This window comes from Cyprinodon variegatus, unplaced genomic scaffold (genome assembly GCF_000732505.1).
Source record: "Cyprinodon variegatus isolate N-32 unplaced genomic scaffold, C_variegatus-1.0 Scaffold628, whole genome shotgun sequence".
Lineage (NCBI taxonomy): Eukaryota > Metazoa > Chordata > Actinopteri > Cyprinodontiformes > Cyprinodontidae > Cyprinodon > Cyprinodon variegatus.
The window spans coordinates 15,702-42,571 of NW_015151081.1; the positions used below are offsets into that span (position 1 = coordinate 15,702).

General features: G+C 36.2%; 3 protein-coding genes across 4 annotated transcripts; 2 read left to right on the forward strand and 1 right to left on the reverse strand.

The window, feature by feature from the left end:
* Positions 1–279: 279 nt before the first annotated feature.
* Positions 280–14,640, forward strand: ankrd10 (ankyrin repeat domain 10). 2 transcript variants are annotated; one of them, XM_015393163.1, is made up of 6 exons: positions 280–617; positions 1,140–1,292; positions 2,649–2,740; positions 10,906–11,171; positions 12,059–12,166; positions 14,005–14,640. In XM_015393163.1, the coding sequence occupies exons 1-6, from the start codon at positions 420–422 to the stop codon at positions 14,187–14,189; spliced, it is 1,002 nt and encodes a 333-aa protein (XP_015248649.1). In that variant the 5' UTR covers positions 280–419; the 3' UTR covers positions 14,190–14,640. The 2 variants fall into 2 exon arrangements, with proteins under 2 accessions (XP_015248649.1, XP_015248648.1); XM_015393162.1 differs by lacking the exon at positions 14,005–14,640 and having other exon boundaries at positions 12,059–13,981.
* A 1,469-nt stretch (positions 14,641–16,109) lies between these two features.
* Positions 16,110–20,230, forward strand: LOC107096489 (ubiquitin-conjugating enzyme E2 A-like). The gene is made up of 6 exons (XM_015393152.1): positions 16,110–16,330; positions 18,195–18,275; positions 18,359–18,384; positions 18,738–18,827; positions 18,905–18,993; positions 19,463–20,230. The coding sequence occupies exons 1-6, from the start codon at positions 16,287–16,289 to the stop codon at positions 19,589–19,591; spliced, it is 459 nt and encodes a 152-aa protein (XP_015248638.1). The 5' UTR covers positions 16,110–16,286; the 3' UTR covers positions 19,592–20,230.
* Positions 20,231–20,958: 728 nt separating this feature from the next.
* ing1 (inhibitor of growth family member 1) lies at positions 20,959–25,618 on the reverse strand. The gene is made up of 4 exons (XM_015393153.1): positions 25,463–25,618; positions 24,087–24,239; positions 23,113–23,261; positions 20,959–21,777 (listed from the first exon to the last, which is right to left on the reverse strand). The coding sequence occupies exons 2-4, from the start codon at positions 24,223–24,225 to the stop codon at positions 21,151–21,153; spliced, it is 915 nt and encodes a 304-aa protein (XP_015248639.1). The 5' UTR covers positions 24,226–24,239; positions 25,463–25,618; the 3' UTR covers positions 20,959–21,150.
* Positions 25,619–26,870: the final 1,252 nt, after the last annotated feature.

A 26,870-nucleotide genomic window follows, 5' to 3' on the forward strand; every position in this document is an offset into this window, starting at 1 on the left:
GAGGTCAAGTTGTTACTTCAACTTTTGTGTTTTTAAACAGTATCAATAATTGTACTTATCAACAATTGCAGTATCAATAATTATACTTAAGTAACAAATGTGTGTACTTTTGACTCCACTGATGAGCATTAACATTGTGTTTCTGAGCTACATGTTTTGCCCACAATGCCCAGACATCCAAACATACGACCAACACCATAAGCCGCTCCACTGGAATGAGGAATCCAGTCCAGAGTTTGCGGCTCGCCTTGCGGCTCTCCAGGCTGTGCTGATCTCTTTGTGTTGTCAGGCAGAAAGACTCAGTAGTCAGGGTGGCGCGTGTCCTCAGACAGGCAGCTAGCTCAAACTGGTCAATAGCTAGAAATTTATCTGTTCCTTAAACTTGCTATCGTGACATTTGTTTCTACTGTTCTGTTACCATGTCTCTGGGAGTGGAGTCTGGATTCTCTAGCGAGGAGGTGTTGAACAGCCGCTTCCCTCTCCATCGGGCTTGCAGGGATGGAGACGTCGGTGCCTTGTGCTCGCTCCTTCAGTGCACCTCGAACCCGGCTGACCTCACGGTTGAGGACACTTTCTACGGCTGGACGCCCATACACTGGGCCGCTCATTTTGGAAAGGTATATAAAAACAAAAAACGACTAGTTGTTTTTTTAATGAATAACCAGAACGGTTGAGGTCTCTTCTCTCGGCCATTTCCTGGTATTTGTGTCAATCGAAGCTAACATTTAGAGCTAGCCGTTGCTAGCTAAAAAAATCCCAAATAACGTTTGTTTATTTGAACAAATTTAACATTTTGTATTCGTTGTGTGTAAAACTATTTATAAATAAAGCTGAACTGTGCAGGAAAAGCTAAACGGAGCTATTAAACTGGCATGTGTGTTTTAAAAAATGAAGACTACGTGACATTTTCCTAAGGCTAACTTTAACTGAGCCATTTTCTGCATCATAAGATAATTTATATTTGTAATTATTTAACAAAAAAAGTTAAAAAAAAAAAATGATTTAACACGATACATTTTATTTATATTTGCAGTTTTTCACGTTGGTCGTGTTTCTTTGAAAGCACTGCGCACATCTCTGCGTGTAATCTGACCCCCACCTTTTTTTTCCTCCCCACTGATTTTTGGTTTCCTCCACAGCTGGACTGTGTGATGCGCCTGGTTCAAGTGGGCTGCGGCGTGAACTCGGTCACATCCAGGTTTGCACAGACGCCCACTCACATCGCTGCCTTTGGGGGCCACCCTGAGTGTTTGTTATGGCTGCTTCAAGCTGGTGCAGATATTAACAGACGGGTATGATAACAGATGCACATTTCACACAAGACACAAACACAGTTTGTTTGGGGAAAAGTTTCAGTCCTCATTCATTTGAAATGTGATCTTTTATTTTGATGTTTAATAAATAGTATTGTAATGACAAAGAATAGCTAATGAAGTGATTGAAAAGGGCAGAGCAGATTTTATACGATCCCATCCGAGAGGATAATCCCAACTCAGGATCTTTGTCCTGAAAGTGTTTCTTAATTCTTACCTAAATAAACAGAATTATTATTATTTTTTCAAACTGTTTCTGCAACACAAATTCCTGTGAGGCATATTTGTGTATTTATATGCATTTTGCTTTGTTTTTCTGCTCTCCCTGGGATTGTATGTGTCGTTTCATGCACTGGGGCTATATTTTATGCTCTGCTGCTCTACTGAGAGAGATTGGATTAGTAGGTCACAATGACATAACATATTGTCGTCACGGCAAAGCGCACTGATCTCTTTAGCCCTTGAAAATTCCTCAGTGTTTCTGTTGAGTCAACCTGCTAAGAGGTTTGAGTTTTGAATTTAGTGGATATTATAAATATATCAGCTGTCTAGTGCTGGAGTGGAGAACGGAAAAGTTATTGGTGTTGATTTCATTGCTTTGTGGTTAGAAGGAGCCTTCTGAGGGTAGCCTGTTTTTCTTCCTCCATTTGCTCTCCGACGGTTGTAACTGTAAATGTGTGTGGGCGGTGTTGATGTCTGGGTAAAAAGTTCAGGTTTGGCAGTATTGAGTCACACCCTGTTGTACGTTGTGAGGCATCTTCTCAGAAGTATTAAAGGATTTTCCCAGTAAAAATGTGCTGTATAGGATTTTAAAAAATCGATAATAAGATGGGTAGCATTTTCCTTACAGGGGGCAATCAGTCAATGTAGATGCTTAAAAGATGCGTTGTCATTTTTTGCCTTAGCCTTTATGCCACCAAAAAAAAAAAGTATGTCATCCAAAGAGGTGGTTGTAAATATAAAGTACAGATAGAACCAGTTGGACAGGGTCCATGCTGTGATCACTGAATGGGATCAGATTGAACGCATCTAGACCAGTCGAACCATAACAAACTCGATTTAGTGGGTTCATATGCTATGCAATCTGCTAGTTCTGTTAGCAAGTGAATTGTTCAAAATTGACCTGTAGGTGAGTCAAATGAGGTGAGGAAGCTTCATGCCCTCTGGTCAATCTACAGCTTTCATTTGGAAATGTAAGCACCTTAAACAATTAAAGTAAACATTATTTAAAGCCCCCCCTTTTTCTTGAAATTGCCACTTTTAAACCAGCCAAAGCTGAATGTTGGTGTCCCATGCCTAAGGTCTTCTGATTGAGCTTTTCTCGTCATCTTCTAGGACTATGTGGGCGAGACGCCCATCCACAAGGCTGCTCGAGCGGGCAGTCTGGAATGCATCAATGCTCTCTTGATTCAGGGAGCGAAAGCTGAGTAAGTCTTGACATCAGTCTCGTCCACACTTCTTTTCCTCTTTAACATCCAACATTTTATTTGCTCCATTACAAGGGACCACCATCAAATTCATGACGGCATTAATGGTTAAATGTTTCCATTTTTTTCTATTTTTTCAAAGATGCATGTGAAAATGGATAAATGAAGGAATCTGTAAATTGAAAAAAGATTTTGTCAACAAACTGAATTTGTTTAAGAAACAGTTCTGAGCTTAAAACAAGCTTCTTTATTCAAACATCTTAATCAGTTTGAGATTGCATGTATATGCATGCTACATAGTGAGTAAATATGTAATATATGTTTTTCCTGATGATTCATGTTGTAGATTATGTCTGATCTACTACATTGATTTTATTTCAGTGGCAAACACTGAAATTAAAATGATAAAGGCGTTTCTGAGGTTTGATGTTGCTAGAGAGCAGGAAACAGCACATCTTTACATTTAAATACAGTTTGAAATACGTCAGAGATGCCTTCTGTAAATCGTTGGCTTCTTTAGCTTAATTGTGAGTTTTATTGCCACATATAAACCGAGCTGATGGTGCTCCCTTGGAAATGTGATGTATTTGTTATTCCTTAAAATTGTTGTTTATAACAATTGGCATTAAGTTGTCCTCTGTGTGTAATATTAGTATGAAGATCTATTGGTATAACAACCAGATCGCCAAAAACGGGCCATTTCTGAAGACTTAAAGAAAAAGAGATTCTTTGCAGTTTTAAGAAATAATTTCCTGAAAAGTAGAGTTTAAAACTCTACCTTACACCTCTGATCTTAATGAAGGTATTAGCATTATAGCATCATTATTGCACCAACAAAAGGACAACTTAATGTAAAGGTTGATAAACTGTTGATTATCTCTTAGGTCATGTTGCATGATATTTGTTGAACTAGAGTGTCATTTTATTTAACATTGTTTTTTCTATTGTTTTACATAAAAAAAACTTTGACTGGATGACCAAATGCACATTCTTATTTAGAAGCAGTTTTATTATATATATTTTTTTTAAAGCTACAGGCTTGTTTGTTGCACAAGATGAAAATGCATAGACAAAACAATTACAAACTTCCCTGCTGCTGGATAGTTTCTGCAGTTTTATGTTTAGAAATACAAAGCCTGCTATTGTTTGAATAAATGGCAGGAAAATGTAGATAACACTGTCATCAAGGGTGATACTTAACTACAGCTTTGAAGTTGGCGGCCTTCATTCCATTCAATAAAAGCATTTTATGATTGATGTAGCCGAAGCCTGACGAATAAGAAACTCCTACTTTATACTTTCCCTAAATTTCCGTCTAACACATGTAGAGCAGCAGGTTAATGATTATACGATACACGTTTGAACTGCTGTTACCTAAAGCAATTTACAAAACCAGCTCTGCAGCATTTAGATTGTTTGTTTGTAGAGTGTTGTGAAAAGAAAATATGCCTCTTGTCACTCAGCCTGTTTGTAATGAACGTTTTAGCTATAGTACCAACTTTATACAACTGCTTTCGCTTTAGGAAAAAAAAAAAAGTTAAAATCAAACATTTCTAACATATGATGCATAAAATGTATTTTCTCATTTAATCCAAAGTGTTATTCTTTTTTTTTTTTTTTAGCGCTTTCATTTTCTGCAACAAATGTTTTTCCATTTTCTCTGATGAAGCAGTGCAGTACAATAAGTCCAAGCTACCAGGGGGGTCAGTAAAAGGAACAATTTTGTTTATGAACCTTTGGAGGTCTAATATTACAGAGCTTGCTTCATAATATGAGAGAAATAAGCAAACTCAGCAGGAAAAACATTGGCTGTTGCCAAACAAACTCTGACATCAGTACAGTTTGTTAATATTAAGCCGTTCCTGAACACTTACTTCTTAAGATGCCATGGAAAAGCTAATGTTTGGTGTCATTTACTAGTAATGGAATTTTAAAAGTAAATTTTAATTTATGTATATTGATGTATGACCAACTTTATTAGCTTTTTTATTTTTTGAGGGTTTATTTTCATGTTCCTAATACTCTTAACCCCCTAGTTGCTTTGATCGGTTGCAAACTTATGTCAGCCTCTTATATGTGCAATTGGTCATCAGTTAATGAGATTTCCTTATGATTAAAATGTTATTCTTTTTTTCCCCTGCAGATCACAGCTATTTAGTTCAGTGTATTATGAAGTTTGACTTGTATTTAATTTTTTTATTTAAGGATTATAGTGGGGTGAACCTGGGAGGGACACTACAGCACACAAGGTGGGGGTGAGGCTCATGACAAATTGTTAAATTACTTTAAACAAGAATTCAGATACTGGAAAGACACAGTTACTAAATTCCATTTAATTTAATTTTGTTTTTGTTAAAATCAAACACAGCTTATCAGATGGGTCTGTTTAGGTAGTCTGCTTAATGTTTTAGCGTTTCAACTGGAAAAAAACTAAAAAGGCAGCATTTAAATCTTGCTGTAATTTAAGGTAAACAAAAACTTTTTAGTCGGTAGAGACAATTGCGTATTTTTTCAGAGAAAAAAAAACGTCTATCCGTTATTTATTTTTGAACTCTTTGTTAATTATCTACTTGTTATCACATCTGGTTTGGTTAAACGTCAGAAATAAACAATCGGTTAGTTCCATTCGCTGTCGCCCCAAGAACCATTTATTAAACTGCGCCGACTGTCTTGTCATACTGTGGCGTTCGATCTGGTCCTGGAGAATTCATTTGCTTCCCCCGTTACCACATTTTCATTGGCAGCGGATGAAAGCTCTCACCAGTAGGAGGCTTTACTCATCCTATTGCCAGGCAATAAGTCCTCCCACGCTTGGAAAAACAAACTCCTGCTGTTAGGTTTTTATCTCGGTCTTCGCTGATGTCTTGCCCCAGTTTATTGCAACACTTGACATTTTTCTGGATTCCTGAGTAAACAACCTTTGGTCTCCCTATTTTCCTCTCCGTGCTCTTTTCGAACTTAAAAAATTGCAGTCAACCTTCTGGCTTATGAATCCACAAGAGGAAGTTATTTAGGTTTTTTTTTATAAATGGGTCACAGTGTGCCCTAGATATTGTGAAAGGGATCTTCACTGCTTGTCCTTACAAACTAAGGTAAAATTGTTTGAGTGGACTATTTGTATTGCTTTTAAAAAAAACAAAATATAGAAAATCTTAGATCAATTTGATGAGGAATTTGTCAAATGGCACCTGACGGCTGACATCGTGCTCGCCGACGAAAGAAACTGATGTTATGATAAACTATCAGAGCCAGAACGTGCACATACGACTGATGGAATTTTAAGTGATCCTTTTAGAAACCTTACATATTTATCTGCTAATTTGTCTACACCTTGCTTTTCAAATAAATATCGCTTAAAGAACCAGCGTTCCTTTTTTAAAAGGAATCAGTTTTAAGAATTCTTTGAAATTCAGGGTCCAGATCTTTAGTTAAATAACCAAACTATATGAACACTTATGCGAAATACATTTTAGTACTTTAGACTCTAAAGAGCAGGTCATGTCATTGAAAATTGAAATGCATTGTTCTTTGGGAAAATAACGTCACAATAAAATAATTTAAATAAACTAGGTTGTTAATACTTAATCTATTTCACTATTTAGCTTTTTAGAAAATGTATGATATTTTCTGCTTTATATAAAAGCTTAGCCATACAGATACCTTTTAAAGAGGCCGTTACCATCCATTTTATATTGCATTACTTGCACTGCAGCCTAAAAGAAAGGAAAAAAAAAACTGTTATAAAGCTTCGAAAAGAACAAGATAAGCTTAAATGACATAAGCAAAACCAATATAAGATCAGAGCACTAAATTAAATAAATAATTAATTAAAAAAAACATAAGTGAATATTTTGGCAGTGAATTAAATGGCGTTTTTTATTTATTCAACCTTTTTTTTGTTAGATTGAGAGAAAAAAAAAGTGTTATGTTAACGAGTGTTAGGAGATAGATCAGCCACTCATTTTCTGAATTAACTCAAAAGTTCTTAATATGATCTTTGAGGTTTTTGTGGCTCAACTTCAAAAATCTACGCTTTCTGCTGGTCCTGGCAGGAGTTCAGTGAAAGGAGACTTTCTGTGTGCGTACCTTGCTTGCACAGTATTAGATCAAAGCCATACTATGGATTTGCCACAGTATTTCTCCTGTACTGCCCTTCTCAAGTATGGAAAAAAAAAAAGCCTGAAGAAGATCGAAGCGACAGAGATAAATGGCCCTCTGACCGTGTCTCAGTAAGCGCCTGCACCTCTTCACTACCTCCTGTAGCCCCTACAGGCATTTTCAACCTTTCGTCTTTAGATTTTCTCTCTTTAGCTCACCATAACTGAGCTGGGACTCAGTCTTTAAAATAAGTCTTGAGGATTATTTTAATCGCAGATTATGTCTTTAGAGGATAAATTGATAATTAGAGGAATTAACTTTTCGCCCTGTCTCCTATTGTCCAGCATTTTACATCCTTTCTGTCATGGATGCCTTTTCAGTCAGACATTATCTCTCAGACATTTTTGTCAGAAGGCGTCCTTTTAAGGTCGCTGCTTCTTAATTTTGCTCATGCATCCGTTCCTTCCTGCCGGTCTTCAAGCTCTGCTCTAGAAGTGCTCACCTCTGTTGTAAACCATCCTGGATCTGGCTGGGAGGTCTTGGTCTCTGCAACTTAACCATTTCCTGGACGTTCTTCAAGAAGTAGTGAACTTATCTTTCAGTTGCAGATGTCTAAGCTGCAGTGTCCTTACACATGTGATGCCAAACAATGATGCCTGCCCAATCTTGCTTGGAGAGAACCCCAAATGAAACAAGAGGATACATTACTTTTGCTGCTTCTTTTTTTTTTTTTTTTTTATAGCAGTGTGCAGCCAAAGTGAATTTAGCCAGTCTATTTCTCAATTAAACCAATATTTTGGCAAACTTTCCAAAATCCATTTGTGTCACTGCCAAAACATGAACGTTTGTATTTAAAAAAAAAAACGATCAAAATCCTTCAATTAAGACCTTTGTAATTGTCATGAGCCTCAGAGTATGCAGGTGGTTCAGTATGACACTAGCTGCAGGGAGGACAGTGCTGAGAGGCTGCTGGTGATCAGAGTAGCTTAGAGCAGCTGAGTGAGTCTGCACAGCATCATGTACTGACCTGTTTAATGCTAACATCATCCTGTTGCTATGGTTATTCACTGTCATTTCACTGTACCAGATGTCTTCCTTTATACACAGAAATGTTTTTTTTCTTTTGTCTGTCACAGTATTAACCTTATATAATATCATAGTCTGTTTTGACATCTAATCTGTCACCTTTTCCTTTATGAAAGTGACAATAAGTTACAGAAGAAAAAAAAAAGTTTGCTATGTTAAAACCAGAACCATACATCTTAATGTTTTGCAGCCATTGAATTGGAAATGACTTGGTTTTTTCAAGTAATCCTAGAAAGGGGGAGAATAGACACTGCTGAGTCTGCCCCGTTCCCTGGGATAGCCGCACTGTTGTGGCATTGAGTGTTCTCACTATCGCTTCCTATCTACACACTGGCAAACTGTTGAGGTATTTCTTGCGGTGATTGGTTTTAATGCTAGGTTTTTTTAATGAATCAAAACTAAAGTTGTTGTTTTTATTTTTTTTAGACCTGCATGCTTTGCTTATTTATCCATAAATGTTCCTGTATTTAGCCTTTTTTTTTTTTGAACTAACCAGAAGAATCCTTTTTAAATGGCCAGGTTTTAATCACATGAGTCCCATGTCAAGATGTAGCATGACTATAGGCTGCTTCTGGAAGGTTAGACAATAGTTAGTGAAGATGCATACAGTGTGCTTAGGACTGAAAAGCAAAGCATACCAGGCATTTACATGGAATTAACGCTTCCCTTTTCAAAATTTCGAATTGAAACCTGGATTAATGCTAATTATTACAGTTATTAATTTTATTGCATCACTATTTTCCATAGATGTTAAGGTCTCACTAAAGGAATACTAGTTTGATGTAAGTATAAATACAACTCAAACTGCATCTGAAGGATATGATGAGTCGAATAAAAGCTGCAGATTTTAATATGTGGGAAAATTAGAAGTCGGATTAGAAATGAATTTCTTACTCTGGACATTTCTTGTTTCTGCTAATTTCTGTAAGATGAAAATAATTATTAAAGTTCTGTGTAAGTGATCAGTTACTTTTGTTTTAAAGCTATTATAGTAACAAATATTAATTGCTCCATAAGGTTAATTATATAAAAAAAATAAAGTCTTAATAAAGTGCAATTTTTAGGATTTATTTAGCTGAGTCTGAGTTCTAAATGATCCCATGTGGATTCAAATATGAGCTAGTTTCCTAAATATACTGAAATGTTTCCCATGCAGCTAACATGGCAAATGTTTTTGTAGAATGAAGCAGCGGCCATTTTTTATTTTTATTTTATCAGAGTGATTAGAACTCCTTGTTCCTGTTCTTAGAAATTGTATTTCTTTTTAAATGGGAATGTAACAGTAACTTATTGAGTATGGAGGCTTTGAACAGTGGTTGATTTAAGATCCGTTTGTATTCCTGGAGTGAGACCAGTTCATCTACCCAAGGGTTTCTTGGATAAATCCGATCTTACGTTGGAAGCGTTAATTTTAAAAGGGGATGGGTAATGTGCAGCAAGTTTTTGTGTGATCTTTTTTCTTTAATCTTGAAATATTACAGAATGTTTTATCATGTGCACTAGCTTTTGACCTGTTTTATTTTGCATTACTGTTTAGATCAGAATGCAGAATTAGGCAATTTCTAATCTGAAATGAATGATTAAACAGCAAATGTGCTTTAAATTCTACTTTGTGTGGAAGCCAATGTCATGTTCTTTTTTTTAATTTTCATATTTTAAGGATTTCATCCTTAACATTGTTAAGTATAATTTATAAGTTAGCTTATAAAGGCTATGCATTTCTAGCACTGTACTGTTATTCTGCTCCAGTCCATTCATCCTTTTTTTTTATTTGACTGATAATAAAGGGTAGGGTGTAGAAGTAGCTCTAATTCTTTGACAAAGAAGCATTTGTTTTAATCAGGGAACCCACTGCTGTATGATATGTGGGCTCAGAACAAGGCGCTATTGTTTTATTTGCCAAACAAGAGCCAGAAATTTCCACCGCAGTATTGAGTTTATTCAAAACTAGATCCACACACATTGTCTACTTTGTACCTTGTCCATCTAATAAACCTCAATCACTTTTTTTAAAGATTTTAACCAGAAAGTGACACATTCTGGCTTCAACTTTTTGTTTAGCTGTGACATTCGCTTCCACATTTTTAACGGCACAGACTTCAGTGCTTAAAATGAAAGATAATCTCTGGCACTTCTGTTTTCTCATTCATTATTGCACTCAGAAAATCACATTATTTCTGCTTCAGCTGGACATGATTAACACAACTGTTTACAGTGCACACTCCTGTTAAAAACTGGTACACGACTCCTTTCTACTTGTTTACTTTTCTTAAAAGTCGGGATCATTAATTTCTTACAGCCGAAGCTGTTGTTTTATTCCCTTCCTTGCTCTTGTGCGGATTGGTCAAAACCGCTCTTACTTTGGACCCAGAGACTTGTGCTTCTGTTTGTCTCTGAAGACTTCTCCACTTTGACAGCTTTTGCTGTTGAGAAAAGGCTTTCTTCTGGAAAATCTCAATGGGGATTTGGAAGCTGAGGTCCTTGATCATCATCAGCGCTGGAAACCATAAAATGGAGTTTTATTAAAATACTCTCATTGCTCCCATCTCTTGCATAGAAGCCAAGCTTTGAAGCCCCCATAAATGCTTGTGGTATGGGGGCTGATTGGATCCATCTTCAGAGCCTCGGATACACAAACTTAGCTTTAAATGTCTACAGTTGTCTTAATCATGTCCCTCTGCAGCAGATATGTTTCCCTAAATTCTGTGGAAATGGGGAAACTAAGCTCTAAGTGAGGTTGATCCAGAGAGGATCATTCGTCATCTCTCATGAAGATGATGGAGAGTATGTGAAAGGGATGAGCAGAACAGGCTATTTTTATACCTCTATGAATGTCTGTCTGTATCTTTACTTGGTGAGTCTGTGTGTGTGTGTCGGTGTGTGCGTGCGTGTGTGCTTGGGCTTGTCTAATGTTGTTTTTTTGTGTATGTAAATCAAAAGTACATTAAGTGCTTCTGACACTCCCTCTTCCCGTTGTGCAGAATGAGGAATGCCAATGGGCTGACGGCCGCTGAGCTGGCCCACGCACAGGGATTCCAGGAGTGCGCTCAGATACTCTCCAATGCCCAGAACCTGCAGCAAAACATGGCTCAGTCCCTTAATGGGGCTTTTTTAAATGGCATGACCCAAAATGGTGGCCATGCTCATGCCACCATCCAAGGACGAAGCTTCTTGAATGGTATGCCCAACAGAAAGAGGTCCTTCGAAGGCGATGAGGCAAACCCATTCAAAAAGGCCAGACCTAATGGTAGGTCACTGGATCCGTTTCATTTATGTTCTGGGTTCCCCTTTATATAAAGGTATTTTATATAAGAATGTGTGCTACTACCACGACCCCTATGCAGTTTTTCTAAACATTTGAGAAAAAAAGCATTTTTTGTATCAGGAAAATCAACTCCAATTGACTTCACATTGTAAATATCTATGCAATAATGTTTAAGCAACAGCTTAGAGACCCAATGAACAGAAAACCTGCCCTGGGCTGCGCCATGGCAACAGCTGTTTTATTTTAGAGTTCATCACGCCTTACTTTTTAGACAATCTTCTAGTTTCTCCAACTGAGAGGCTGTTTTTTGATGGCGGACGATAAATCCATCTGAAGATTTAGTTTTCAGCCATAGATAATATTTTTCAACTTCACCTTCTGCACCTCTGACTTTAAGAGTGTCTATAAAGGGATGACTTTGTAATGTTTCACAGGTTTTCCATTATGATAAATATAGCGAAAATCAATTTGTAAGCTTTATGTTAATGTTTTTGATTAAACATGTTGATGCCACAGGCTATAAATAAATTGAAATACGATAACAAAAGCATAGTGTCAGAGATTAGGCAGATCACTTTGATGTGTTTTGGTAAAATAATGTGAGATATTTTTCCACCATCCTCTAATAAATAAATTTTTTTATTTTTTAGAGCCAATAGATATGTTTGATGTTAACTAAAAAAAATATTTAGTTTTACTTCATAAAAAGTGCAGATCAATGTTCTGAATATGTTATTGTTTTATAATGGAGAAAATGTAATCAGTCTGTTTTATTTTTCTATAAAGGACATCAATTAAAACTGATGGTTATAAAATGTGAGTTATTGAGTCTTAATTTGCAAATGTTTAATGCTTCTCTCTGTTCCTAGGACTGTCCATGCAACCTGAACAGCTGAATGGGAACGGGCCACTAGATGGCCCCAGAGAGGCCCACATGGAGAGCATGAATATGGAGACAGCAGCAGCTGTAACCTCAGGTGGGCCGGGGAGCTTTACATTTGGGATGAATGGGTTTGGACCCCCTCAGGGGTTGGGGCCTGTGGATCATTGTGAGGATCAGGGGCCACAGAACAAATTGAGCCCTGCTGCTAAAGAGCTGGAGGTCATCACTGTGGCGTCAATGCAGACACCCTGTCGCTGCACTAACTCCTATGCCTACCTGTAGAGGGAGCTGTGTGTAAAATGGCACACTAATACAAATTGTTTGTAATGTCAGATTTTCCTGTTATATGGTGTGCACACAAGAGGATGCATTTCTTATGACTTGGTGATGAGTTAAAATGAAACGATGTGTAGACGTGTATGAGTGGTATGTTTCATACTTATCTGTGTAATTAGCATTTGGATGGATAAAGGACTTTTTCTAGTTGTTATATATCTTATAAACTAATCATTTCTGCTTCAAGTTTACCCACATGTTATCCCCTAGGTTTGGATTTAAAGTCTGATTTTGTTTTGCACAATTTTATGGAAGTTTGTATCCCCATTAGACGCGAAGTTTGAGTCAACCAAGTAAGTACTTCTTTAAAATACAAAGTAGTTTGTGATTTTTATCTTTCTCAAGGAACTTCTGTATTAGTTTCTGGTTTTAGATTGTTTTGTTTTTAGATATTTTTCTTTTAAAAGATACATTTTGTTTACCTGTCAGATTATTTAAAAAAAAATAGTACATATTTAATCTGTTTTCCACTTACAGTATCTATTTGGGAAATGGTTAAGTGCTCTCGTTTTTTTTTTTTTTTTATATATATACTATATTCCCTGAGGACTGCCAGATAAATACATTAATGGTAACACAATCCCTCACAATGTTATACATGAACCTCAAGCATTTTGTATTATCAGCCAAAGCATATTCCAACATGAATGTAGCTCTTAAGAAATAAAAAATCCCTCTGCCTTTCTGTAGTTGCTAGCTGTTAAAAAGCTTCTGGGGCTTGAACATATGACCGTCCCTCCATTTGGTTTTAATCTGGTTTAAAAACTAGTAACTGTGTAAATGTTAGGTGTTTTTATGCAGTCAGCGGGCCTTGTGTGTGTTTGTCATTTTATAGCATAATCTCATATGTAATAATCAGATGTATTAATCTGTGTTTCACTGTTGTATTACAACCGCTCAAGGAAGATTGCATGGTTTTCAAAAAGCCTTACAACCTGAGCTATATTTGAAAATGATTTTTTTTTTAAAGTGTTTGTTTTTTCTAGATGCAGAAAGATTTTTTTTTATTTTGAATAGAATGTTTTCCATTCCGATGTTCTTTTTCTGTTCATACTTTTTATGAAAAAAGGCAAGTGTGTATTTTGAAAAAAAAAAATGCAGTTCTTTGTACTGAGCAGGCTTAGCTTTGTACTTGACTGTGTGAAAGCATTAAATATGGATGATTTTTATAAACATGGTCTTTGGCCTTTGTTTTGTTTTAGATATTTCATTATTTTTGCCTTCTATAAAATATGTGGATGTTGCTTTCATATCTAAGAACATGTGGATAACTAAGACCGTTTGTGAGCATCTTGGTCAGTTTAAATGAATATTGAGTTACGTCAGGATCTTGCCTGTATTTCACAATGTATTGATCGGATTCTTGTGCAATCCAGAAAGCTTTTTTTTTTCCACCTCTAGCTTTTTGAAATTGGGTCACATAGCGACCTCATTTTACTTCAAAATGGCCTATTCTTGCTGCTTTTAAGGAGTTAAAACAGTTGTGCAAAACAAAATCAGCCCAAATCTTTCCTTTGCTCATCTCATCCGTAAAGAGAGCAAGTTCAGTCGATGTGTATTAGCTTTTTGACAATTGTTTTTTTTTTACAATGGCAGGTGAGAGACACTGCGGGGATTTATCCTCGAGTATCCCAACAGCAGGAATGCTCCATGGTCGGCAGATCTACAGTGAGATCAGTAGCAGTGTTGGCAGCCAGGTGGAGCACCAGAAGTCTGTCAAAGCAGAGCAGCTGTATGACCATACCCTCTACAGCACCATGCTTCTTTACCACGGATGCTAAGCTAACAAGGATATAGATTCATTTCATTTAGGCCAAATTAAGCATTTATTCGCCTTAAAACCACCGAGTGGAATATTATTTTTGTTTCAAGTGGTTTTTGGAGGTTAAAAACAGAAGGGACAGTGTGGATGAGGAGGAGTTAATATTTTTTGTTTTTTGTAAGTAAAAGGTAATTGTTATGTTCAAGTGTCTGTAAACCATGTTTGGATGCGTTAGGTTCTTCATAACACTACAGAATCTGAAGAAGCACTGCCAACATTACATTTGTTTCCAGTTTGAATACATCCACTGTATATCGTAACAAAATTAAAGGTTTTGCAAATGTACACTCCTTTTTTTTTCCCCGTCTTTGTTTAGGAAAGGTAGAATACCTTAGTTCGGAGCAATTGGATACTAAAAATATGTGATATAAAAGAAAAGGTAGTGTGAACCCTGACTTAATATAAAAAATTTAAACTAATGGTAAAATCTTAAATTAACCAAAACATTTCCTCTGATACTTGATTTTTTTATGTTCCATTGGTTTTTATGCTTTGACAGTGTATTATAATAATAGTATTCATTTAGAATATTTAAATAACTGGAATTATATTGATTGCCATTGGTTCATATGATAAAATGATTTGCCTATCCATACCATAACAATTACAATACCCCTTTTTGTGGCCAAGCTACTGGCAAGAAGAAAAGTTCAATGTAAAATTGATAGAGAACACAATGTAATGGACTGACAAAGGCAACATTGTTTTGTGCCTCTGGGCCACAGTTGACTGTAAAGCACGGTGGCTCAAACATGTTCTGGAGGTGTTTCTCATATTATGTTGTTGGGCCTGTATGTTGCATAACACAGAATGTGGATCAGCTTGAAGACAAAGGCCCTGCTTCATTATATGGAGTGTTTCAAAAAGAAAACAAACCCATGAGTAAATGTTTTCCTTCCAATCTAAAAAGAAGACTGCCAAGGAGTGATCAGCACAATCTCTGGGACTTAAAGGAAATCCTGGAAATGTGGAATCAAGTCCTTAACAGAAATACCTGCTCATGGTTGCTGCAAATAGATGCCGTTTCTATGCTGACCTGAATTAGTTCTACCAAACATCAGTTTTAAAACTAAATATCCATACTCAATAAGTTACTGTTTCAAAAAAAAAAAATTTAAACAATGAGATGGTAAACATTTTGAACCCTAGAATGAAATTGTGTTTATTGCATTATTTAGTTTAATACTTTTTCAAACTTGGCCTTTGTTTCTGAGATATAAAGCTCAATTATTAATGATGGAACTAAGGCTGGAAAAATGCACGTTTTATACATTTAGATGCGTCTTATTAAAATCACTTATGAAGAGGATGTGCACTTTATTTGTTAAATCTAACAATTTTTTGGGTGGGGGGGGGTGGGCTATAGGGCTAATAATGACTAGTCTTCCTTTTGCTGCTGTAGAAAAATTGAGGTCATAAAGAAAATCTTTAACCTTTGACTTTTATTTTATCTACTTTTTTGATCAATTTGTTTTCTTTTTCTGAGGCAGAATGTACTTTTTTGTGGATGAAGAAAGAATGTATTTCATTATCTGAAATTTGCATTCCAACGTCAAACTGCAAAGGATCAATAGATTCACGTGGAAGCACACGCCACACCTGCCAGTGCAACGACCTTCATTCTAGCTGGGCTGCACTGACGTAATGTGTCGGTGACCACGCCCTCGAAAGAAACTGTGGCCTCAACCAAAATGGAGGGGTAATGTTGTAAATCCATTAGGATAACATCACTTGCTTTAAGCATTTTATCAAAAACCCACATTAAAACTGGTGATAAGAAATAATTACCGTTCTATTTTCTTCAAAGACTGCAAACTATAGAAACATAAGACATTGTGCTTTAATTCCCCCTAGATGGTTGGTATGGCCCTTTAAATCTCTTTGGGCCTAGCGGTGAGTCGGAGCCTTCTGAGGAACGACGTAAAACGTCGGCGGCGGTGGGAAGGCTTCACCCCTTCTACTCAAAATTCCATTAAGTACAATAAATTATTTCGATCAATAAAACGTTTTCTTTCAATATAGCTGTGCTATCAATAAGGGTTTCACAAGTCAAGCCATGTCCACCCCGGCCAGACGAAGACTTATGAGAGATTTTAAACGGTGAGTCCAAGCTATGGAATTCTGCCGACTCTGCCTGGTTAGCCGTTTTGTCAAAACAAGCTAACATTAGCCTAGCTTACGTCAGCTTGATATTTCACAAAAAACGGGAATTATTCAGTTCCGTTGCAAATTACATTTTCCATGTAGATGTTTTTTTGTTTACATTAAGTATCTGAGAGTGTGGATAACACATAAAGGTACTGTTAAATATTGAGGAGCGAGAAATATCGGATAAGCGAACTATGGTAGATGCTAGCAGTTTAGCCTACTTGGTTTACTGGTAAGAATTTACTCTTCACGAACTACCTTTTAAATGTCGGACAAGGGTAAATGGAAGGACATTTTTTAAATGTAAAGTTTGATTTAACTAGCCCTTATCTTGATAATAACTAGATAAGGCAGTTTTTGGACAATTAGATTGTTTTTAGTTGAAGTTGGTGTGTTTAATATAATAAAGTAGCGCAATTCCATGAAGATTGACTTAAAATCGCGGAGGAAGTCATGAACAGGCGTTCCTGCTTGTTGTTTAGGGGAATTTTAACAGAGCTGTTGTTCTGACTTAACAGGAACATTTTGTTCACGAAAAGAGTTGTTTGTGTGTTAAAAGCGAGCTTCACTGCGTCCTGAAACACATCTCCTATTTCTTCTTCACACGGTTCGGTCCAAATATTTCTATACATTTTTATGGAAAAATGTTGGAAAATTAAGATAAAGCAAACAAGTTCATTTTTAAATTTAAGTTTAGATTAAATTACAATGCAATCTTTTAAAAGGTTTTCAGCTATAATTAAAAACAAATGCTCAATTTTAATATTTGGCATTAAACGCTGAACAAATATCTGTGCCATTTCAAAAGATTTAAAATTGTTAAAAAAAAAAAATTTTTAACAGGTCAGTGCTGAAATAGTAGCATGACATTTTGCCATTTAAAGAGTAATATGTATTGAAACAATGGGGCCTGCTGTTTACATTGTTTTTCAGAGGTCTATTTCCAATTTTGGACTAGAAATCTGCTTTGTGGACTAATCAAGCATCATATTGAGCAGCTATTACAGCAATAGCAGTCAAGGGGTTTGTCTGAAAACAGCAGCCACAGTTGCATAATAACATAGAAGTTTCGCGTTAACTTTAGAGAATAACAATTGGATCACGGTGGCATCAAACATGTCACCAACCATGTGCTCCTCTTCTGTCTTCACCCCCTCATCAAACAGGGGATGCTGCTGCTTGTTGGTTTCAACTCAGCCTGGCAGACCTTGGTATTACTGAGCGATTCAAGGCTCTTTATTCATTATGGAAAGCTGAACAGCTTCCCTGGGTCCACCACATCCTCCAGAGATGCTTGTAGATCAGAGAGTCCATGAGGTGGGCGGTTGGGCCTTTTCAAGGTGAAAATTGAAACAGGCTTTTAAAAAGCCATAAAAAAAACAGCATTCCTTACTTCATCCTATGTCTACAAATAATTCTATCAATTTTGATCAGGAAAAAAAGCTGTGCTCCTTTACCTTGCGTCACAGCCGCATCCAGTCCCTGATTGGTTGTTGCAACACAAGACCGAAAGATTCAGATTAAGAGATCAAGTTAAGAGTCAGTGTGCCTGTTGCATTGCTGTGCTCTGAATGCACCTCTACATTGGGATAAAATGTAAATCGATTGCTCCGGTCGCTGGAATCTCGTTCACAACGCTGGGCAGGATTTTTAAGGGTCATGGATGGCTGAAGGAATAAACCGGTTGTGTTATGGGAAAAAAAAGTCCTAATATTTGTAGTTCTCGTAAAAGTTCTTTAGGGATAGTTTTAGTAAATTCCCTCTTGGATGGAAGAACTGATTTCCAACTTTTCCCTCTTTATTTTGGTTGAAAAAGGCTTCAAGAAGATCCTCCAGCTGGAGTCAGTGGGGCCCCATCTGAAAACAACATAATGGTGTGGAATGCAGTGATTTTTGGGTAAGAGTGTGAAATGTATTTACCCAGAAAATATAACAATTATTTGAAACGGAAAAGAAAATGTAAAAATATTTATCTTGCAGGCCCGAAGGAACTCCCTTTGAGGACGGTAAGTATCTGGCAATTCTTGGTTTATTTTTGTTTGTTTGTTGTTGTTTTGTTTTTTTTGTTGTTTTTTTTTTTTTTCTGGATAAACCGTTTTTGTTTTACTGGTCTTTAAAAAAGTCGTATTTAAGTTAAAGTTTTAATTAAAGCAGTTAAACGGCGATGTTGTTATAGCTTACTGCATTCCTGTCTAGTTTATCAGGAGCTTTTTTGGGGTATTTTCTAACCCATGAAATGAATCAGCTTTGTAACTTAATTTATTTTCTATGAAAATATTTTGTTAAAAGAGGTCAAAACTGACATTTTTCTACTTCATTTATGCCCCTGGTTGATTTTCCTCCTTTTTTTCCTCCTCAGGTACATTTAAGCTCATTGTAGAATTTACAGAAGAATACCCCAACAAACCCCCCACAGTACGATTTGTCTCCAAGATGTTTCATCCAAATGGTAGGAGGACCGGAACATGTGGTCACATTACCTCTGGGATTATTATGGGCTGTGTTTCATGCTGTGTTTGTCTACAGTCTATGCAGATGGCAGTATATGTTTAGACATTCTACAAAATCGATGGAGTCCCACTTATGACGTGTCCTCTATTCTTACTTCCATTCAGGTAAGAAATATAAACATTGCAGAGCACCGGGATAAAAAATAGTCCTTTTTTCTATCAAGAAAGGTTAAAACTAGTAAATCTGAAATTAAAGTTAATGAAACTTGGAAGAAATGCTGAAAAACAATCTCTAAGAAAATAAACTGAAAGCTGTGAACCAAAAGTAAAATATTTCTGTCATAATAACATTTAACTAATGTTACATCAGCCAACCAACGTGAACTTTTAGACAGATCCATCAGGTAATTTAGACATTTATTAATTAAACTTTTTGTTGTGATATCTTGTTTTGCTTAGCTAACAGTAGTTTTTCCAAAAGTTTACCACAAAAGGTCACTTTTTTACTTTCGGTTTTGTGATCTAGAAGTGTTGGAATAGTATATTAACACATTAGTAGGTTTTTTTTAATGTGAGCTGAGACAAAAAAAAAAACACAACATAAATTTCCTGTTATTTCTGTTGCTTTTTCCAGTCTCTGCTTGATGAGCCGAACCCCAACAGCCCAGCCAACAGTCAAGCAGCCCAGCTGTACCAGGAGAACAAACGGGAGTACGAGAAGCGGGTGTCTGCCATTGTTGAACAAAGCTGGAGGGACAGTTGACCTGACAATCCCAGCTGCTGCTCGCCTCATCCTTAAGCTGTGTGTGCTGCAAGTTTTAGTGGAGTAACCGAAATTTTAAACTTTTTTTTCGCCCAATCTTTTCCTTTTACGCTTTTATGCACTTTACCCTCAACTTCTCTGAAAAGCGTTTTTTTTTTTTTCTTGTCTAGCAAGAGGTTCTTTTTATGGTTCCTTCCTGTTCTAGTCAACCAGGGAAATGTGCGTTGTCAGTTTGGGCTATAAAGCATCAAAACAAAAGAAAAGAAAAACAATCTGGTGTGTTCTTACTTGCTTTAATAACTTCCCATGACTTGCTATGGTAAATGTCTCCAAGGGTGCATCATTTTAGTCATGGGTTTCTGTTCTGCACCTGATTGGTTCAGTCAGTTTTCACAATGCAGTGGGATTATGAGCAGCCCTATACATCACCTACTACAGCTAAATCAAATATCTCTGCAGCACGTCCTTTGCTGTGTTGTGAACTGTTACATGCATGATGTAGTGTTTTCACAGTCCCATCGAGTTCTCGTGTATATAAACAAATCTGCAGCTGAAATTATATACAGATTTTGCACTGGTTGTCCCTCATGTCACTTTTTCCAGTTCTTGTAAATAAAACCATCCTTAATAGGGTATGTCTTGAGTTTCTTTTTAAACCTCAGATTAGATTTACACAATGTCATGACAACCAAAAGTAGCATCTATAAGTAAGGCACTGATTGAAGGAGTATGCGGTATCTATAGACATGGCTATCAATCTAAAGGAAGAGTTCATCAAAAGCTGCCAAATGGACCAATTGGCAGAGCTGCTTATTTTTGCAGCAAAGATGGGAGAATCAAGATCAATTAAACATTTTTCCACAAGAGGATTAAGAAAATGACAATTTGAGTTCACATAAAGGCTATTCTAAACCAGAGCTACACTACAATGTTATATTCATGCTTGAATTCAAAATCTAAACCTAAATCCTTAGAATAAAGGTATTAAAATCTATGCAAGTGATCATATATGGTTTCCATATTTACTGAGATTAAGCTGGTTTAAAAAGAACGGGCTCAAATTTCAGCCTGTAAATGCAGTAGAAACAAGTTTTTGCTGCAGACTAGACTTAAGCGATCAGATTCAAAAACATGCCAGTAAGAATAAAACTAATTCCTTTTCTTCTGCTTCATTATGTATACTTTTCTTTTTAAATATTATCACAGAGATAAATATAAATCATGTTTCTAGAGTGTTCAACTTGAAGCACACAGCCAAGTTTACTGGACAAAATAATGTATCAGTTTAGAAATATTTTATTTGAGCAGATATATTTAAACTTTTAACAAAGGCAGAACAGACCTTAAAACATGCAGGTGGGAGTTTATTCTTCCATTAACATTTTTACAAATACTAAAAGCCAGATGGAGACATCTTTTTTCTCAGATCTGCAGCAGCTACAAAAATATGTTTCAGGTTATCTTCATCAGCCGAATACTTTCTAACAGAGTTGATTATGAATGAAAAAGACAGATGGTAGAACTTTCTATTCAGTGTTTATTGGGCCCAGCTGAGCGAGCTACCTGTTATAAGCCCTCTCCTTTTTTGCCCTCTCCAGGGCTTTGTCCATGGTCTTTTCATTCTCACCCCGACACTTGGGACAGTACCACTTTCCTTTGGGCTTATGATGGAGCCCAACACAGGAGAAATGAAACCACTCAATCGGACACTCGTCGTTATCGCAGCCGATCATCTCTCCAAAGGAAACCTGCTCACACAAGCAGTACGTCGGCTCATCTGGATCTATGGGCAGGTCAGGAGGTGACACTTCTCTCTCCGACTTCCCTTTAGATCTTTTCTTCTTCTTGGAGGACATTTTGGCTCTCTTTTCTCGAGAAGCCCCAACTTCTTCTGAGTGATCCAGACCCCCGTAGCTTTCACGGTTTTCTCCATTCTTCTGACGCCTTGAGCGCTTCCCTCCGGCTTTGTCTCCACCGACTGAGCCTGGAGTGACCTCGTCTCGTTTCTTTTCATGGTGGCCTGATTTGCCTGGAGTGACCGGAGCTGAAAAAGAGGACATCCGGGATGCGGAAGCGGTTGTAACGGGGGTCGTTGGTGTAACATGACTTTCTTGGACTTCTTGAGAGGAGAGGAGAAGCTCATAAAGCCACTCTATTTTTCGGGTTCGGTTCTCCACCAACTCCAGCTGAAACAACAAGCAATGAGAATTTAAACAAAGGACAAAGAAAAAAAAACCCCAAAAACAATTAAAGATCAAAATATTTAAAGACTACGTTGGGATAACTGAAAAAACGAAAAACTAACGTAAGCCTAGCAGAGGTAATGATTGCTGTTATATCTTTTAAAATCATTTTAAGTTGACCTCCATAACGTTTACTTTGAATTAATTACCAACCTGCTGACTTTATTCTAGAGTTGATGTTAAATTTACTATCTTCAAATAGCCTATTTTTATATGGGCTATTTGAATATCAGTTTTGTTTTATTGTCAGCCATATTTTGTCCATATTATGAAACAACACAATGCTGCGTTTGTTTTCTGAATCACTAATACAAAGAAAGGAAACTAGATGTGTTTGAGGAGGATACTTTAGATTGGTCAAGTGAGGAGTCGTTTACATTTTCTATGTTTTCTTTTTTAATTTAAGACGAGATCTTTTCCGGCTGCCTTTGATATCACAACCAGGAAGAGTATAAAGTCTAAACCTCTGAGAAAAATGAGATGCCAAGAAAACAGTAAAATACACTGCTCAAAAAAATTAAAGGAACACTTTGAAAACAAATCAGAAAAAAATCATGCTGTTAATTTATACTGATATAAATTAAGGGTGATTTGTTGGGAACAAAAGGATGCCAATTCATTTAATAGAAATGAAAATGATCAACCTATAGAGGGCTAAATTCAAAGACACCCCAAAAATTATAGTGAAAAAATGATGCGGCAGGCTCGTCCATTTTGATGAAATTTCATTGGAGCAACTCAAAATGGTATTCAGTCATTTTTATGGCCCCCCACGTGCGAGTACGCATGCCTGACACTTGCCTTTAGTGAGAGTGTTTTTTCATTATTTATGTGCTCTGAGTAACATATTACCATTCTTATATTATGAAAGAACTGTTTTTACTGCAATCAAATTTCTCAATATGTGGAAGCAGAGCAGAAAATCTATTATGATTTCAAACTTTGGAAAAATGTATTTAAAAACTTTATAGATCTTTGCAAAATTCCTGCAAAAAGTGACAAAAAAAAAAGAAACTTAAATTCTACATTTTATTTAGATTAACGTGTAACCCTCTGGTTTTTTTTGGAGTCATCTTTGTCAGGTCGGGGATTTCCTCTTTAATCATAATTTTCTAGACCTAAAAAAGCATCAGACCCACATATACTCAGAGTAAATTAGCCCCATACAGACACAGAGGTATTGCTCGGTCTTTGTTATTTGCACACAGTCCTGTTTGGGAATTTTCCAATGATATGCACGTTACATCAGAACAGCTGAAGCGTGATCTTCACACCTACCATTTGACCCGCAATCTGGATCTTTTCGTCTCCAAGCTCCTGGCTGCGGATCAGCGCCCTCTGAATGGATAACTGAAGGTTGCGCCTTTGAAGCGAGTCCAACTCTCTGCGGTACCGTTCATAGGCATCATCAAGCTCCTTGAGTGCCTCTGCAATAAAACAAATTACAAACTTATCAGCATGTCATTTATTATACAAGACCATCACTAGGTTCGTCATTCAGCATGTATTCCTCATATTTCCACTTTTTATTTAATTTTCAGTCTTTAAATCTTATCTTTATTAAATTGCACCTGTCTATCATACTGAAAATAAAAACTGCAAATGAATAAAGATATTAGAGACATTTTTATTGAAACTAGGAAAAAAAACACAAAGCTTCTTTTCAATCTGTGGATTCACATAACATGAGATACATGTTACTATTTATTCTGTCACCTTTATGTAGATTTTATTAGTTCCTGTTAATATGCTGCAACTACTGAGGCATAAACAACAATAAAATGTTAATCATTCATTTAGAATTATTTAGGGCTGAAACAATTAATTGGATTAATCAATTATTGAAATAATCAACTAATTTAGTAACTGATTAATCATTAACTAGAGTATAGAGACTCTAAAACATGCCTTTAGATGACAGAGAACCCAATTAGGGAAATAATTGTACCAACACTGTTAAGAAATATATAAACATTTTGCATTTAAGATAAAAATAAAAAAATCTGTCCATCAATATGCTCTATCAACATCTCATCAAGTGGAAAAGTTTAAGTTACTTTTTACTTCCGTAAAAAATCTTCTTTAAGGAACCTTTGGCTATCTGATAATTAATCGAAAATATAATCAACCTATAAATCGATTTGCAAAATAATCGGTAGTTGCAGCCCTAGAATTGTTTTACAGCTAAATGTCCACATCAATGCAGAGCAATATGGAAAAAAAAAAAATCAAGCCAAAAACAGGTAATCCACCTTGGTACTTGGAATCTATTTCCCTCATGAGAGACACGCTCCTCTGCAAGTCGAAAGGCAAAGACTCCACTAGGTCCAAATACTCCTCAGCATAATTCACCACAACATGACCTGGGTCCCCATTGGTTGGGTTCAACATTGTGGGTCCAACACCTGCAAACACAATATGGCTTTAAGTAAAGTTTACTGCATTATAGAACATGGTAGGGTTAAAAAAACAAACAAAAAAAACATGTTATTTTGTTACAAATTATATATATATCTATATAAATAAGGTCAACCAAGTACAATATATATAAATGTATATATAGAACTTTTTTGACCTTGTTTATTCATAGTTGCGTATTAATAAAGATGGTACTATATGGTATTTTATCTTAAACTTTAGATGTATAGTAATAAATCAATTATGTGCACATCTGATTGTACAGCAAAAATCGAAAAAGCAAACTGCTGCATTAGCTGTGACCTAAAATCCTCTTGGCCCCCGTAGAACTGGTCTTGGCACATTATGGACCATGTACTGAAAACATTCACAGCAAACCTTAAATATTGGTAAGTGGATTCTACTTGAAATAACTATATTTTATTTTAATTTGAACAATTAGTCGAGGAAATATGTAGATGCAGAAAGATTTGAGTTTAAAAGAATAAAAACAACAACTCCATTATTTTTACTTAAAGAGTATAATATCTGAATATCTTATTTTAAAAGTAATACCTCTTTTCTTTGGCAGATAATCTTATTTACCTGCAAAAGCAAATTCAATTATTTTCAGCTAATTTTCCGTATTAATATCGATCGAATACTAAATCAATTTCTTATGATATGCCTTTCCATGAAAAAACACTGCCTCCACCCTGGCCCGCTTATAAGTTTGATCTCAAATCCGCACTGCCTTAAACGTACATTGATGATTTCATAATGAGCAAGGAACAGATGCTTTACTACAAAACCGAAAAACATGAAGGGTTACCAAAGCAACTGAGGTTTCATGCAAAATGCTAACTGGGCTGAAATAAGTTTATCAGAACCTAGCTTTAACTCTATTTGGAACCGAAATTACTTTAATTTTAATTATAAGCTAGCCTAAAAAGCTCGATTTTTACGGCAATTATCTTATTTTAGAGGGCTACGTTCAGCCAAACTCTTAAACTAGCCCGCATAACAACTTGACTATGAATACAATTTCATCTACAGTAGCCAAAGCAATGCAAGCAAAGGCATGAAGCTACTTTAAACTGCCTTTTTTTTAGCTAAGTTAGCCTGCTAGCTTGAGCAGTTTTTAGTCGAAATGAGGCAAAAAAAAACAAAAAGTCAAAAGCAGCACAGCTTAATCGTAAGTCTGTAACACAAAATATACAGGAAACCTTACTTCTGGATATGCTTCGCGTCTTGTTGGTAACTTTGTTTCCTCGGTGGTACCGCTCTGCTAACGCCAGGTAACGCTGACTACAGAAAGGAGACCAGAGGACTGTCGCTGGGTGAAGCTAAAACCACCGCGAGTAGAACGAGGTGTGCGCATGCGCACAGCCAGAGAAGAATGGGGTGTGCGCGCATGCACACTCCGAATAGAACGGAGCCTGCGCATGCGCACACCATCTAGTTTGAAGCATCTTCTGCAAACAACTTTCGCAGCATCTCCTACCTGCATTAACCTTTAAAACAGGACCCAGCTTTCCGACAACAATCTTCATTCATCATAATCCCATCGTTTTTTTCTCGGCAGGCTGCTACTTTGCAGCATCATAGTGTTCTTTATTGCAGTAGACGCTCATTTACGTATAATTTGTAGATTTTTTCATAGCATAGGAAATGACCAGTAATTAAAATCGTATAAAAGTTACAATTTGATGTGTGAATCTCACTTTATGGTTTGCAAACTAAGCTAAGAGTGTACCATGGACCAAGGCTTAAGCACAGCTTAGGAATATTGCCAAAACAGATATATAATCTTACAATTTTAAACTATTAGGATTTGTATCTTTTTTAATGGAAGAAAATTTAACTTACTTGACAACAAATGAAAATTAGATGTTACTCTTTCAATGTTTTCTTCTGGCATGAGATTTAAATACTCAGCTGTTTTCGTCTTAAGCTTGTAGTAAAAAAACAAAAACATAAGACCATAGGTACCCAGAAAGAATTTTATGGAAAAGTCTTCTGACAAGTGTTTTTTTTTTTATGCCCAAGATCAAGTTAAATGTAGGTTGTGACTAAAAAACAGCATCCTTAGAAAAAACTAGCACCTTAAAAAGCAATAAAATAGATGCAAATTAGTGAGGAAATATGCACTTTTGAGACTTTAAGTAAAATTGAAGAACTGGTTTTGAATAGCTGTGATTTTAATTAAGAATTTGTAAGGTTTATATCAATTTAAGGCAAACAGCATTGGATAAACCATGTGAGAGGTTTTCAAATATGTTATTGGGAGCTTGTACATTTTTTTCCCTAACCCTTCTGTTTGACTATATTCTAAATTAATAAAAGAAAGGATAACATTTTATGGATGAATAAAGTAGATTTTTATTTTCTTTTTTTATGCAAAAGCTCTCTTTTAAAATTCTAAAATAAGATTGACTTGCATTACACAGCCACAACCACACCATTTGGCATCCTTGGTAGGGATGCAAAAATACTACTATAGTTTATTTGCTGCAGAGGTATCATTTTGGTCAACTGTTCATGTAACATCTATAGTCCTGTGTCCCATTTTTTTTTTATTTTTTTACAGGGTTTAGATGTGGAAACTGTGTGGTGTTCTTTCCTGTTAAGCGACCCAA

Excerpts from the sequence above, each read along its gene's own strand:
- ing1 (XM_015393153.1), bottom strand. The coding sequence starts at position 24,225 with ATGTTGAACCCAACCAATGGGGACCCAGGTCATGTTGTGGTGAATTAT. Across the intron at positions 23,262-24,086 it reads AATAGATTCCAAGTACCAAG|AGGCACTCAAGGAGCTTGAT; the intron begins GTGGATTACCTG and ends GTTTTATTGCAG. Across the intron at positions 21,778-23,112 it reads TCCAGATTGCGGGTCAAATG|CTGGAGTTGGTGGAGAACCG; the intron begins GTAGGTGTGAAG and ends TTGTTGTTTCAG.
- LOC107096489 (XM_015393152.1), top strand. The coding sequence starts at position 16,287 with ATGTCCACCCCGGCCAGACGAAGACTTATGAGAGATTTTAAACG. Across the intron at positions 16,331-18,194 it reads CTTATGAGAGATTTTAAACG|GCTTCAAGAAGATCCTCCAG; the intron begins GTGAGTCCAAGC and ends TGGTTGAAAAAG. Across the intron at positions 18,828-18,904 it reads CAAGATGTTTCATCCAAATG|TCTATGCAGATGGCAGTATA; the intron begins GTAGGAGGACCG and ends GTTTGTCTACAG.
- ankrd10 (XM_015393162.1), top strand. The coding sequence starts at position 420 with ATGTCTCTGGGAGTGGAGTCTGGATTCTCTAGCGAGGAGGTGTTGAAC. Across the intron at positions 1,293-2,648 it reads GTGCAGATATTAACAGACGG|GACTATGTGGGCGAGACGCC; the intron begins GTATGATAACAG and ends GTCATCTTCTAG. Across the intron at positions 2,741-10,905 it reads ATTCAGGGAGCGAAAGCTGA|AATGAGGAATGCCAATGGGC; the intron begins GTAAGTCTTGAC and ends CCCGTTGTGCAG.